At 45.5% G+C, this 12,344-nt stretch overlaps 1 protein-coding gene across 3 annotated transcripts in view; it reads right to left on the reverse strand.

Moving 5' to 3' along the window:
- Positions 1-215: 215 nt before the first annotated feature.
- The window catches only part of LOC132396977 (uncharacterized), a 38,224-nt gene continuing 26,095 nt past the window's right edge, over positions 216-12,344 (reverse strand). For all 3 annotated transcript variants that reach the window (XM_059975143.1, XM_059975142.1, XM_059975141.1), the window contains 2 exons: positions 7,400-7,452; positions 216-1,827 (listed from right to left, as the gene is read on the reverse strand). In XM_059975143.1, coding sequence (XP_059831126.1) covers positions 1,696-1,827; positions 7,400-7,452 — 185 coding nt within the window. In that variant the 3' untranslated portion in view covers positions 216-1,695. The remainder of the gene's footprint in view (positions 1,828-7,399; positions 7,453-12,344) is intronic.

Below are 12,344 nucleotides of genomic sequence, written 5' to 3' on the forward strand. Positions count from 1 at the left end.
GCGTGCAGAGAATACCATGCCAATTGGCATGTGCGTCCTTGCCTTAAACATAGGAAGAAGTGAGCAGGGCCTTTTCATACACCCAGGATATTTGAAACTCAACACCAGGCTCCTATCCAATGGGAAAAGCAGCAGCAGCTTCTAAACTGACCAATCTCAAAGAAGGTGACTTTTGACAATCAGCATAAGAACACCATGCAGGGTAGACACTTAAGTGCCATCTGAAGTAACAGCCAATTTATTTAGTTCAAGGTGTAGAAGAAAGTGAACAGCCCCTTGTTAGTTTGCCTCACCATAATGTCTTGTTATAGGTGGGTATCTGTGAATAGGGAGATATCTGCACACTGCCCGGGTCTCTCAGTCCCTCTCTCTCAGTGGATATCTGTGCACTGACCGGTGTCTCTCAGTCCCTCTCTCTCAGGGTATATCTGTACACTGACCGGTGTCTCTCAGTCCCTCTCTCTCAGTGGATATCTGTACACTGATCGGTGTCTCTCAGTCCCTCTCTCTCAGTGGATATCTGTACACTGACCGGTGTCTCTCAGTCCCTCTCTCTCAGGGTATATCTGTACACTGACCGGTGTCTCTCAGTCCCTCTCTCTCAGTGGATATCTGTACACTGACCGGTGTCTCTCAGTCCCTCTCTCTCAGTGGATATCTGTACACTGATCGGTGTCTCTCAGTCCCTCTCTCTCAGGGTATATCTGTACACTGACCGGTGTCTCTCAGTCCCTCTCTCTCAGGGGATATCTCCATACTGACCAGTGTCTGTCAGTCCCTCTCTCTCAGGGGATATCTGTACACTGACCGGTGTCTCTCAGTCCCTCTCTCTCAGGGCATTTCGGTACACTGACTGGTGTCTCTCAGTCCCTCTCTGTCAGGGGATGTCTGTACCCTGACCGTGTCTCTCATGGGATATTTGTACAATGACCGGTGTCTCTCAATCCCTCTCCCTTAGGGGATATCTGTACACTGACCGGTGTCTCTCAGTCCCTCTCTCTCAGGGGATATCTGTACACTGACCGGTGTCTCTCAGTCCCTCTCTCTCATGGGATATCTGTACACTGACCGGTGTCTCTCAGTCCCTCTCTCTCAGGGGATATCTGTACACTGACCGGTGTCTCTCAGTCCCTCTCTCTCATGGGATATCTGTACACTGACCAGTGTCTCTCAGTCCCTCTCTCTCAGGGGATATCTGTACACTGACCGGTGTCTCTCAGTCCCTCTCTCTCAGGGGGATATTTGCAGACCAACTGTGGTCTCTGAGTTGCTCTCTCCCTTTATCCTATTGTATTTCTGCATCTTTTACACACTCGTTTTGGAGTCCCAGAGTGGAGAAGCAAGAGGCACCATGCAAGTTGTTGGCTTGGAACTGTTTTACCCCAAGCTCTGATCCCTGGCTGTTCGCTGCCGGCTCAGTTCTGAGAGCACAGCTGATGTGAGCCAGTGATTCCAAGTCTGTTCTAATGTGCTTTTGAATGGTTGGGCAGGGGGCAGAGTGAGATGGGGAGCAGTCTATCCCTGTGCCCAGCCAGTACATCATGGGCAATGAGTCCTGTTTCTTCATGTTTTGTATGTGGTGTCTGGTAACGTGCTTGTGAGTGATATTTATACATGTACGTCTGAGTAACTGTGCTTGTTAATATATTGACTAATTCAGATTGTGAAGACAGATATCCTGGTGACATGGAAGGGCTACTGTGTCTCAGCCTGGAATTTAACATCCATGTAGAGACATTTCTCTTCTGAATGGGCGACGCTTCTGACTGTTTTTGGCCTTTCCTTGGCTTGTACGACCGAGTAGACGATCCCCTCTGGACTCTCACCCTGCAAAAGAAGAAGAGGGCAGCACAGGAGATTGAGCAGAGCTCTCATCAAGGGGACGGCAATAATCGATGAGTTGGTGAGGCAGGTCGAGAGATCCAGTGATCCTGAGTCAGCACAGTGGTGTGATAATCAGTGTCACTGCCTTACAGCTCCAGGGAGAGCATATATATGTGTGAGTGTGCAAGTGTGAGCCCAAGCTTGCACGTATGTTTGTGTGTGTGTGCATCCCTAAGTATGTGTGCGTGCGCATGTGTGTGTGTAGAGTTTGCACATTTGCCCTGTGACTGCCTGGGTTTCCTCCACACCCCAACAGTGTGCAGGGTTGGTGGGTTAATTGGCCACTGTAAGTTGCCACTTCGTGCTTCGGTGACGGGTAGAATCTCAGTGGTGCAGGGAGTTGGTGTTGGTCAGTAAGAGCAGAGGAGAGAAATGCTTTAAGCTTAGCGATGGAACTGATGGAAATGCTCTCAGAGTTGGCATAAGCTCAAGGGCCAAACAGCCTCCAGATGATGTGAGGGATTATAAAGAAATTTATTAGACTATAAGATGACTAGACATTGGAGCAGAATTATCCCCATTGAGTCTGCTCTGCCATTTCATCATGACTGATCCATTTCCCTCTCAAGCCCATAAATTTTCACACCCTGACTAATCAAGAAACTATCAACTTCCATCTTAAATATACCCAATCACTTGGCATCCACGGCTGCCCATGGCAAAAAATTCAACAGATTTACCACTCTCTGGTGAAAGAAATTCCTCCTCATCATTCTAAATAGATGCCCTTCTATTCTGGGGTTGTATTCACTGATTTCAGACTCCCCTCCCACAGGAAACATCCTCTCCACATCCACTCTATCGAGGTCTTTCCACATTCAAAATGTTCCAGTGAGATTCCCCCTCATTCTTCTAAATTCCAATGAGTACAGTCCCAGAACCATCAAACACTCCTCATATATTAAGCCATTCAATTGCAGAATTATTTTCAAGGACCTTCTTTGAACTCTCTCCAACATCAACACGTCTTTTCTTAGATAAGATGCCCAAAACTCCTCAATACTTCATGAGGTCTCGCCTCTGCCTTATGAAGCCTCAGCATTACATTCTTGTTTTTATATTCTAGCTGTCTCAAAAGGAGCACTAACTTTGCATTTGTCTTCCTCACCACTTACTCAACCTGCAAGTAAACCTTTAGGAAATCCTACACAAGGACTCCCAAATCCCTTTGTAGCTCAGATTTTTGTATTTTCTCCCTGTTTAGAAAATAGTCTATGCTTTTATTCTTTCTACCAAAGTGCATGACCATAAGCTTCTCAACACGGCCCATTCTCATAATCTGTCCAAGTCCTTCTGTAGCCTCTCTACTTTCTCAAAACTATCTGCCCCTCCACCTATCTTCATATCATCTGCAGACTTTGCAACAGAGCCATCAATTCCATCATCCAGATCATTGACATATAATGGAAAAAGTAGCAGTACCAACACCGATCCCTGTGGAACACCACTACCTACTGGCATCTGATCAAGAAAGGCTCATTTTATTCCCACTCTTTGCCTCCACCCAATCAGCCAATGTTTATCCATGCTAGTATCTTTCCTGTAATACCGTGGGCTCTTATCTTGCCAAGCAGCCTCAATGTAGCACCTAGTCAAAGGCTTTTTGAAAATCCAAGTACGCAACATCCATTGTTTCTCCTTTATCTATCCTGCTTGCTATTTCCTCAAAAAGTTCCAACAGACTTGTTAGGTAAGATTTCCCTTTGATGAAACTATGCTGACCTGACTTAGGTCAATTTTACCATGTGCCTCCAAGTACTCCAACACCATCTCAACCATTGAAGTCAGATTAACTGACATATAATTTACTTTCTTTTGCTTTTCTCCTCCCTTCTTCAAGAGTGGAATGACATTTGCACTTTTCCAGTCCTCCGGACCTATGCTAGAGACTAGTGATTCTTGATAGTTGTAGGACTTTGGCTGCTTGCCTAGAGGGGGACTAGTGCGGAAGGACGAGTGGACAAGGGAATCACAGAGGGATCGATCCCTGCAGAAAGCAGAGAATGGAGGGAGGGGAGCTAAAGCTATGCTTGGTGGTAGGATCCCTGTGGAAATAGCAGGTTGCAGAGGATGATGTGTTGGATGTGGAAGCTCATGGGGTGATAGGTAAGGACAAGAAGAACCCTCTCACTGTTAATGCTGTAGGAAGATGGGGTGAGTGCAGATGTTCAGGAAATGGAGGAGATGCTGATGAGGTCCAACAGTCCTCCAGGTTTGGGGGTTCATCTCAGGACCAACAACCCTGAATGGTCAAAAAATCTTATGGAAACAGTAATGAAGATTCCTTCTATCTGGCCAAGGACAGACAGAGACGGGGGGACCTTCAGTTCTGCCCTAAATGACAGCGGCGTAACAAGATATGAATGAATTAATTAAGCTCCTTTAAACTTTACCCCTCTCACCTTAACATGTCCCCCTCTTATCTTATTCTCACGCATAATGGAAACAGCCTCTTTGGCCCACAACATCTGTCCTGACCCATCTACAACGCATTTACCAGCACTGGGTCCAAGGGCTTGTCTAGATAAAGCTTATGAGTCTCTGCCTTCACCACATCCTTAGGCAGCGACTTCCAGATTCCAACCCCACCTCTGGGTGGAAAATTTCCTTAGACTCGCCCCCCCCCCCTTAAAAACTCTTATCCCTCCCCCTAAGCCAAAATCTTCTAGTGTTAAGCAGGTCTGCTCCAGAGAAAAGTTTCCCACCTGCAATCCTACCTATGCCCTCACAATTCAGTCTACAGATGTCAGCTTCCCCCAGTTTCAAACCAAACTTACCCAAAAGGACTCTATTGCAGGCAGATCTCCTCTGTGCCCTCTCCGGCACAGCCCCGTCCACTCGATAGTGTGAACAGATGAGGCCTAGCTAATATCTTATGGGGTTATACTGAAACCACTCACCTCTCATTCTCTCTACCTTGACTAATGAAAGCAAGTGTTGTGTGTGCCTTCTTCACCAATTTATTTACTTGTGTTGCCACCTGCTGGCATCCTTGCTCTTGCACAGCAAACTGTCTCCGTTCGTCAGCTCTGCCATAAATCATTACTATAGGTTTATTCTTGTCACATGTACTGAGGCACAGAGAAAACCTTGTCTTAGAGTCATAATGCACTACAGCACAGAAATAGGTCCTTCAGGTGTATTCTATTATTATTACTGCCTAATTATTACTATTATTCTGTCTCATCCCGCTGACCTGCACCTGGACCATAGCCCACTATCCCCCTCCCATCCATAACCCTATCCAAAGTTCTCTTAAATGCCGCAATCAAACCTGCATCCACCACTTCCTCTGGCAGCTCGTTCCATTCTCTCACCACATTCTGAGTGAAGAAGCTCCACCTCTTGCTCCCCTTGAACACACGGGCACCATGCTACTACAGCTCGAGGTGTCCGGAGTTCGGAGATTAATTCTGGTGCCATTCGGTAAGGAGTCTCTGTACGTCCTCCGCTGGGAGTGTGTGGTTTTCCTCTCACAGCCCAAAGGTGTACTGGGTAGGTTAAATGGCCATCGTAAATTGCCCTGTGATTAGGTTAGGGTTAATGGGGGCGTTGAAGGGCTGAAGGGCCTAGTCCATGTTGTATCACTAAACTAACTAAATAAAATTAAGATTAAATAAATATTTCACCTTTCACCCTTAACCCATGACCTCTAATTCTAGACTCACCCAACCTGCTTGCCTATTGATACCCCTCATAATTTGTATACCTCTATCAAACCTCCTGTCATTCTCCTACATTCCAGCAATAAAGTCCTGACCTATTCAACCTTCTTGCTATAAGCCAGGTTCTCAAGTCCAGGCCACATTCTTGTGAAGTTTCTCTGTACTCTTTTAATCTTATTGATATCCATCCTACAGGAAGGTGACCAGAACCGCAAGCAAGACTTGGGCCAAAAATTAGGCCCCACCAGCTTATACAACTTCAACATAATATCCCAATTCCCATATGCAGTACTTTGGCTGATGAAGGCCAATGTGCCAAAAGCTCTCTTTATGACCCTATCAACCTGTGATGCCTATCTACCAGCCTTGCATATTGCCCTTTGAGATCTGTTCATTACACAGTGCATTAAGGTAGCTCAGGGTGAATCAATAGCAATAGAGAATGCGTTAGAGAGAGTGCAGTACAAGTAGACAGGAAGGTGCAAGGGTCATGACCAAGTAGTTTGGGAGGTCAAGAGGACAAGATAATGGATAAGGTTAGTCCTTATTTCAAGGGACTATGCGGGTAGATACTTCTTATCATAAGTGGACAAGTTAACAAGTGATCTATCTCTAAAATGCTGGAGGAACTCAGCAGGTAAGACAACATCTACAGATGGGAATAAATCATTGAATTTCAAACCAAGATCCTTCATCAGGACTGGAGAGGAATGGGCCTGAAGCCAGAGTTACCATCCTTTTCAGTCCCGATGAAGGGCCTTGGCTCAAAACATCAACACCGTAGGGTGGCACTGTAGCATAATGGTTAGCAAAATGCTTCACAATACCAGTAAGGAGTTTCTACTTTCTCCCCATGACCATGTGGGTTTCCTCCGGGTGCTCTGGTTTCCTCACACAGTCCAAAGACGTACCAGTAAGTAGGTTAATTGGTCATTGGATCATCTGGAAGCTTTGAGAGGATCCGAAGACATTTTGAGGGAGAAGCATTTGTAGAAGGATGGACAACGTGTTGGGGAGGGAGGAGTTTGTTATAATTTAAGGGATTGCCCAACTAGGTGAGAAACAAAACACCAGAGGAACTCAGCGGGTCAGGCAGCATCTGCAGAGGGAAATGGACAGTCATCGCTTTGGGCTGAGGCCTTTCTTTGGGATTGAAAGAGAGAGTGGTGGTGGCCAGAATAAATAAGTGTGGGGGGGGGGGGGTGGGGAGTGAAAAGGATGGAACAAGAGCTGGTAGGTGATGGGGGGATCGAAGAGAAAGGGATGGAGGAAGAGCTGGTAGGTGATGTGTGGATCCAGATAAGGAGAAGGTTAGACAGATGAATGAGAACGTGCAGTTCCCTTCTCTATAGGTTCCACTCTGCCGTCTCTACCTCCATCACTTGGTTCCACGCTCCACCTTCCTCTCCTATTGAATTCCACCATCTTCAGTCCTTTGTCACCTTATCCTTTCACCTCCCAGCCTCTGCCACTACACCCACTTTCCCTCACCATCACCTGCTAGCTATTGCTCCACCCCTTCCCTCCACCTCTTTGTACTGGCTATCTCTCTCCTTTCTTTCCATCCAGATAAAGAGCCTCAGCCCAAAAGATTGCCAGCCTGACTCACTGAGTTCCTCCAACACCTTGCATGTTGGTCAGATTTCAGCATCTTCAGTCTCTTGTGTCTCCATTTGGTTCTGCTAGGAGCCAGTCCAGACTCAAGGGGCAGAATGGCCTTGTTCTACTCCATTCAATGGTTAAAATAACCACCATGTGCCATGATTCTAGTCTGGGTCTGTAGGTTATCACCAGGGATATAATCAATTTACTTGTGTTCTCAGTTCAACCAGCCAAGAAAGATGTCTTACCTCAGTGGCAACCATGTTAGGCATGTCATAATTATGAGGCAGCCCAGAGCCATCTGAAATATAATCACAGAAAACCTATTAGAAACTCATTCAACCACTCACATACTTACTGTTGGTACAGCTCCAGAGATCCAGTTCGATTGCTTCCTTCACAACTGTGTGTATGTGTGTGTGTGTGTTTTGAGAGAGAGAATTTTGCTCATTCTCTCTGTGACTGCACGAGTTTCCCTCATGTATACTAGCCAGCAGGCTTTGACTTCTGAATTTCCAATTTGACCCCCTGGCTTCAATCCTCAGCCTTGACCCAGGACACACCAATCACTAAAAATTATGCCTCAAAGTCTGGACTGGCCAATGTTGGGAACGTTTACACTAGGCCTTGAACTCCGGTCACACCAATTTGCTACCTCAGGGTTTCATCAGATCTCATTCTTCCTGCCCACTTAGAAATCCATCAGAACACACACCATCAACTTGCTGACATGGGGGTGGGGGGGGGGGTACTAGCCCTTATACATGTCTGTCTGCCTGAAATCCAATTGTGGATGTCCAACATCGCTGGCCTTCAAGCACGTAATGGACACTTAGAATCTGGTCTGACATAATCCCTTCACATCCCTGTCCTTAAACCCTAACCTGACCCCTGTGTCCCCCAAATCCTTTAAAGCAACCAAGCATAAACTGCAACACTGATGGAGACTAGCTTGGTGCCATCTTGGAAAAGAGAGGTGTTGGTGCTTCAGTGGTGCATGAACACAAGACCAAAGGCTGACAGCCCAGTACAGGAGCGAGGGAAGCCTACACTGTTGAGTGTACCACTCAGGTGAAAGGTGCCTTCAAAGTCCTGGGTGGTGTTCGAGATATCCTCTTGTAGCATTTCATAGAGCTGACAGTTCCTGCATTGAATCTGTGTTCAATAACCATTGCTTTCCTTGTTCAGTTAGGCATGCATTTCATACAATATGGTTGAAAATGTCCTTGCAATTCATTCAAGTCCGTCCATCCAAAATTCAAAGTGAATTTGTCATCAAATACTACCCTGAGATTAATTTTCTTGCAGGCGTTCACAGTAGAGCAAAAATACAATAGAATCATTTAAAAATTACACACAGTGCAAATGATGTCCCATGTCATTTGATGTGGGTGATCGTGGTCTCCTGACCATGATTGTTCTTGGCAAATTTTTCTACAGAAGCAGTTTACCATTGCCTTCTTGTGACCAATGTCTCGATGGGTGACCCTCAGCCATTATCAATACACTTTAGAGATTGTCTGCCTGGCATCAGTGGTCATATAGCCAGGATTTGTGATGATATGCATCAGCTGCTCATACGATCACCCATTACCTGCTCCTGTGGCTTCACATGACCCTGGTTGGGGGTGGGGGGGGGAGGAGGGGGGTTGCTAAACAGGTGCTACACTTGCCCAAGGGTGACCCATTGGCTAGCGGAGGGAAGGAGCACCTTATGCCTCCCTTGGTAGAGACATATTTCCATCCCGCCATCCATAAAAGAAGACACCATGCAAATACAAAATAAGAATAATAAGTAAATAACACTGAGAACATGAATTGTAGAGTCCTTGAATGTGAGTCCATAGGTTTTGTTCAGACTTGTGCTTGGTGAAGTCATCCTTGTTGGTTCAGGAGCCTGATGGTTGTAGGGTTATGGCTGTTGCTGAATCTGGTAGTGTGCATGACCTGGATGGTGGATATCTTGATGATAAATGGCACACACACTCTGACTCCTGGCCTTCAACTCAGGAAAGTGTAGGTTATGAACTTTGGCAGGAAGAATAAAAGTGTAGACTATTTTAAAGCGGAGGTTGATAGGTTCTTGATTGGTAAGGACATCAAGGGTTATGGTGAGAAGGCAGGACAATGACATTAAAGGGAAAGTAATTCAGCTGTGATCGACCAGCAAACTCGAAGGGTGGAATTGTCTAATTTTGCTTCTAAGCATTATGGTCTCTTTTCTAAACAGGGACAGAATTCAGAAATTGGAGCTGCAAAGGGACTTGGGAGTTGTAGTGCAGGATTCCGTTCAGGCTAACTTCTTGACTGAGTCAGTAGGAATGAAGGCAAATGCAATATTGGCATTTATTTTGGCGGGTGGTGGTTCAATTTCAACATTTGAGAGTCATTTGTGTAAGTACTTGGATGAGAAGGGCATGGGGGGCCATGGTCCAGGTGCAGGTCGATGGGACTGGGCAGAGAAATAGGTTGGCATGGACTACATGGGTCAAGGGGCCTGTTTCTGTACCACGGTACTCTCTGACCATGACGGTTCTATCTGGAACAGTTCACTATCTCCTCAGGTTTCAACGTGACCACCATCATCCTGATACCCAAGAAGGTGACAATAACCTGCTTCAACAACTACCATCCACTGGTAGTGACCTCAACAATAATGAAGTGTTTTGAGCGGCTAGTTATGGATCACATTAAATCTCATCCTCCTAGAACTTTGGACCCTTTGCAGTTCGCTTATTGCTCAGATAGATCCATAGACTCTGATATGATGCCATAGACTCTGCACTCCACTCCATCCTGCTCCTCCTGGAAAATGGTGCCTCATTTGCACCATTGACTTCAGCTTGGTGTTCAGTACAATCATACCTCAGAAGCTGTCCTCCTTGGGTTTCAACACCTTTTTCTATAACAGGATTCTGGAATTTGGACAGAAAGGTCACAGCCAGTCGGTGTTGGCAGAAACACCTCTAGCTCCACCACACTGAGAACTGGCACTCCCCAGAGCTGCATGCTCGGTCAAAGCAAATCATCAAACTCACTGTTGACACAACAGTGGTTGACCTCAACAATGAGGGAAAGGGGCTGGTAGAATGGTGAAAGTGCACCAATTTGAATATCAACATGGACAAGACCAAGGCATTGATTGTGGACTTCAGTAATGTGCAAGCTGATCACCCTTCACTGCATGTACACAGCTTCTGCAGAAAGATAGTTAGGAGCACCATGTTTCTGCAAGTGTATGTAATGGGTAATCTTACCTGGTCCCTCAACGCCATCTCTTTAGTCAAGAAAGCACAGCGGCATCTCCGCTTCCGGAGGAGATTGAGGCAATTGGGTCTTCCCATTCACCTCCAACCACTAACACCACTCGTTATTTTAACCAATTTTTACAATCTATAGAATGTCCTGAGAAGCTGCATCACCATTGGGTGTGGGAATTACAAAGTATCTGAGTCCATGTCCCAACAAAGGATTGTGAGGACTACTGAAGGGATCATCATTGTCTCTCTTCTGCCCATCAGACATATTATCAGGAGTGCTGCATATGCAGGGCACTTAGCATTGTTAATGATCCCTCCCACCTGTCCAACAATCACTATCTAAATATCCCCCCACCATTGGGACAAGAACTGTTTGGATAGGAACAGCTTTTTAATCCACGCTGTAAGACTACTGAACTCCTTGCCACCACACAGGTCTTATCACATATGAAGTGCCACTAGCATTATACTGCTTACTTTTTAAACTTGTATCAGAATCAGGTTTATTATCACCGGCATGTGACATGAAATTGGTTAACTTAGCAGCAGCAGTTCAATGCAATATGTAATCTAGCAGAGAGAGAAAATAACATAAATAAAATAAAACATAATAATAAATAAACAAGTAAATCAATTACATGTAGTGAATAGATTTTTTAAAATGTGTACAAAAACAGAAATACTGTATATTGAAAAGAAAGTGTGGTAGTGTCCAAAGCTTCAATGTCCATTTAGGAATCAGATGGCAGAGGGGAAGAAACTGTTCCTGAATTACTGAGTGTGTGTCTTCAGGCTTCTGTACCTCCTACCTGATGGTAACAGTGAGAAAAGGGCATGTTCTGGGTGCTGGAGGTCCTTAAGAATGGACGCTGCCTTTCTGAGACACCGCTGACTAGATTTACAATATTCTGCAGCCTCTTTTGGTCCTGTGCAGTACCATCCCCCTTCATACCAAACAGTGTTGCAGCTTGTCAGAATGCTCTCCATGGTACAACTATAGAAGTTTTTGAGTGTATTTGTTGACATGTCAAATCTCTTCAAACTCTTAATAAAGTATAGCCTCTGTCTTGCCTTCTTTATAACTACATCGATATGTTGGGACCAGGTTAGATCCTCAGAGATCATGACACCAAAAAACTTGAAGCTGCTCACTCTCTCTACTTCTGATCCCACTATGAGGATCGGTATGTGTTCCTTCGTCTTACCCTTCCTGAAGTTCACAATCAGCTCTTTCATCTTACTGATGTTGAGTGCCAGGTTGTTGTTGTGGCACCACTCCACTGGTCAGCATATCTCGCTCCAGTTAGGAAGTCGAGGATCCAGTTGCAGAGGGAGGTACAGAGGCCAGGCTCTGCAACTTCTCAATCAGAATTATGAGAATGATGGTATAAAATGCTGAGCTATAGTCGATGAACAACATCATGTATGTACATTATTATTTGCTAATTTATCTGTGGTAGTTATGTGTTATGTGTGTGAATTATGTGTACTGTGTTGCATACCTTGGTCCAGAGGAACACTGCCTTGATTGGTGGTGTACCTGTATATGGTTAATTGCCAATAAACTCAAACTTGAACTAGAATATAATGGCAAGGATGTTCTGCAGAGACTTTGGTCAGAATGCATTTGGAATATTGTGAGCATTTTTTAACGGTTAATTCTGCTCCTATGTCTATGGACATAAGATCACATGTAGATGCTGGGCTCAGAATATGGACCGGGGTTCCCAATCTTATTTATACCATGGACCAATACCATTACTCAAGGGGTCCGTGGATCCCAGGTTGGGAACCCCCTGCTGTAGACTGATCCTCAGTCTCCCCTGCTCTGGGGTGGAGGTGAAAGACGCTCCTTCCCTCTGCTAGCCTGGAAGTCACCCTTGGGCAAGGTGTAGCACCTACTTAGCCCCCCCGACCTCTCCCTGATCAGGGT

The sequence above is a fragment of the Hypanus sabinus genome, chromosome 7, assembly GCF_030144855.1.
Source record: "Hypanus sabinus isolate sHypSab1 chromosome 7, sHypSab1.hap1, whole genome shotgun sequence".
NCBI classification, from domain to species: domain Eukaryota; kingdom Metazoa; phylum Chordata; class Chondrichthyes; order Myliobatiformes; family Dasyatidae; genus Hypanus; species Hypanus sabinus.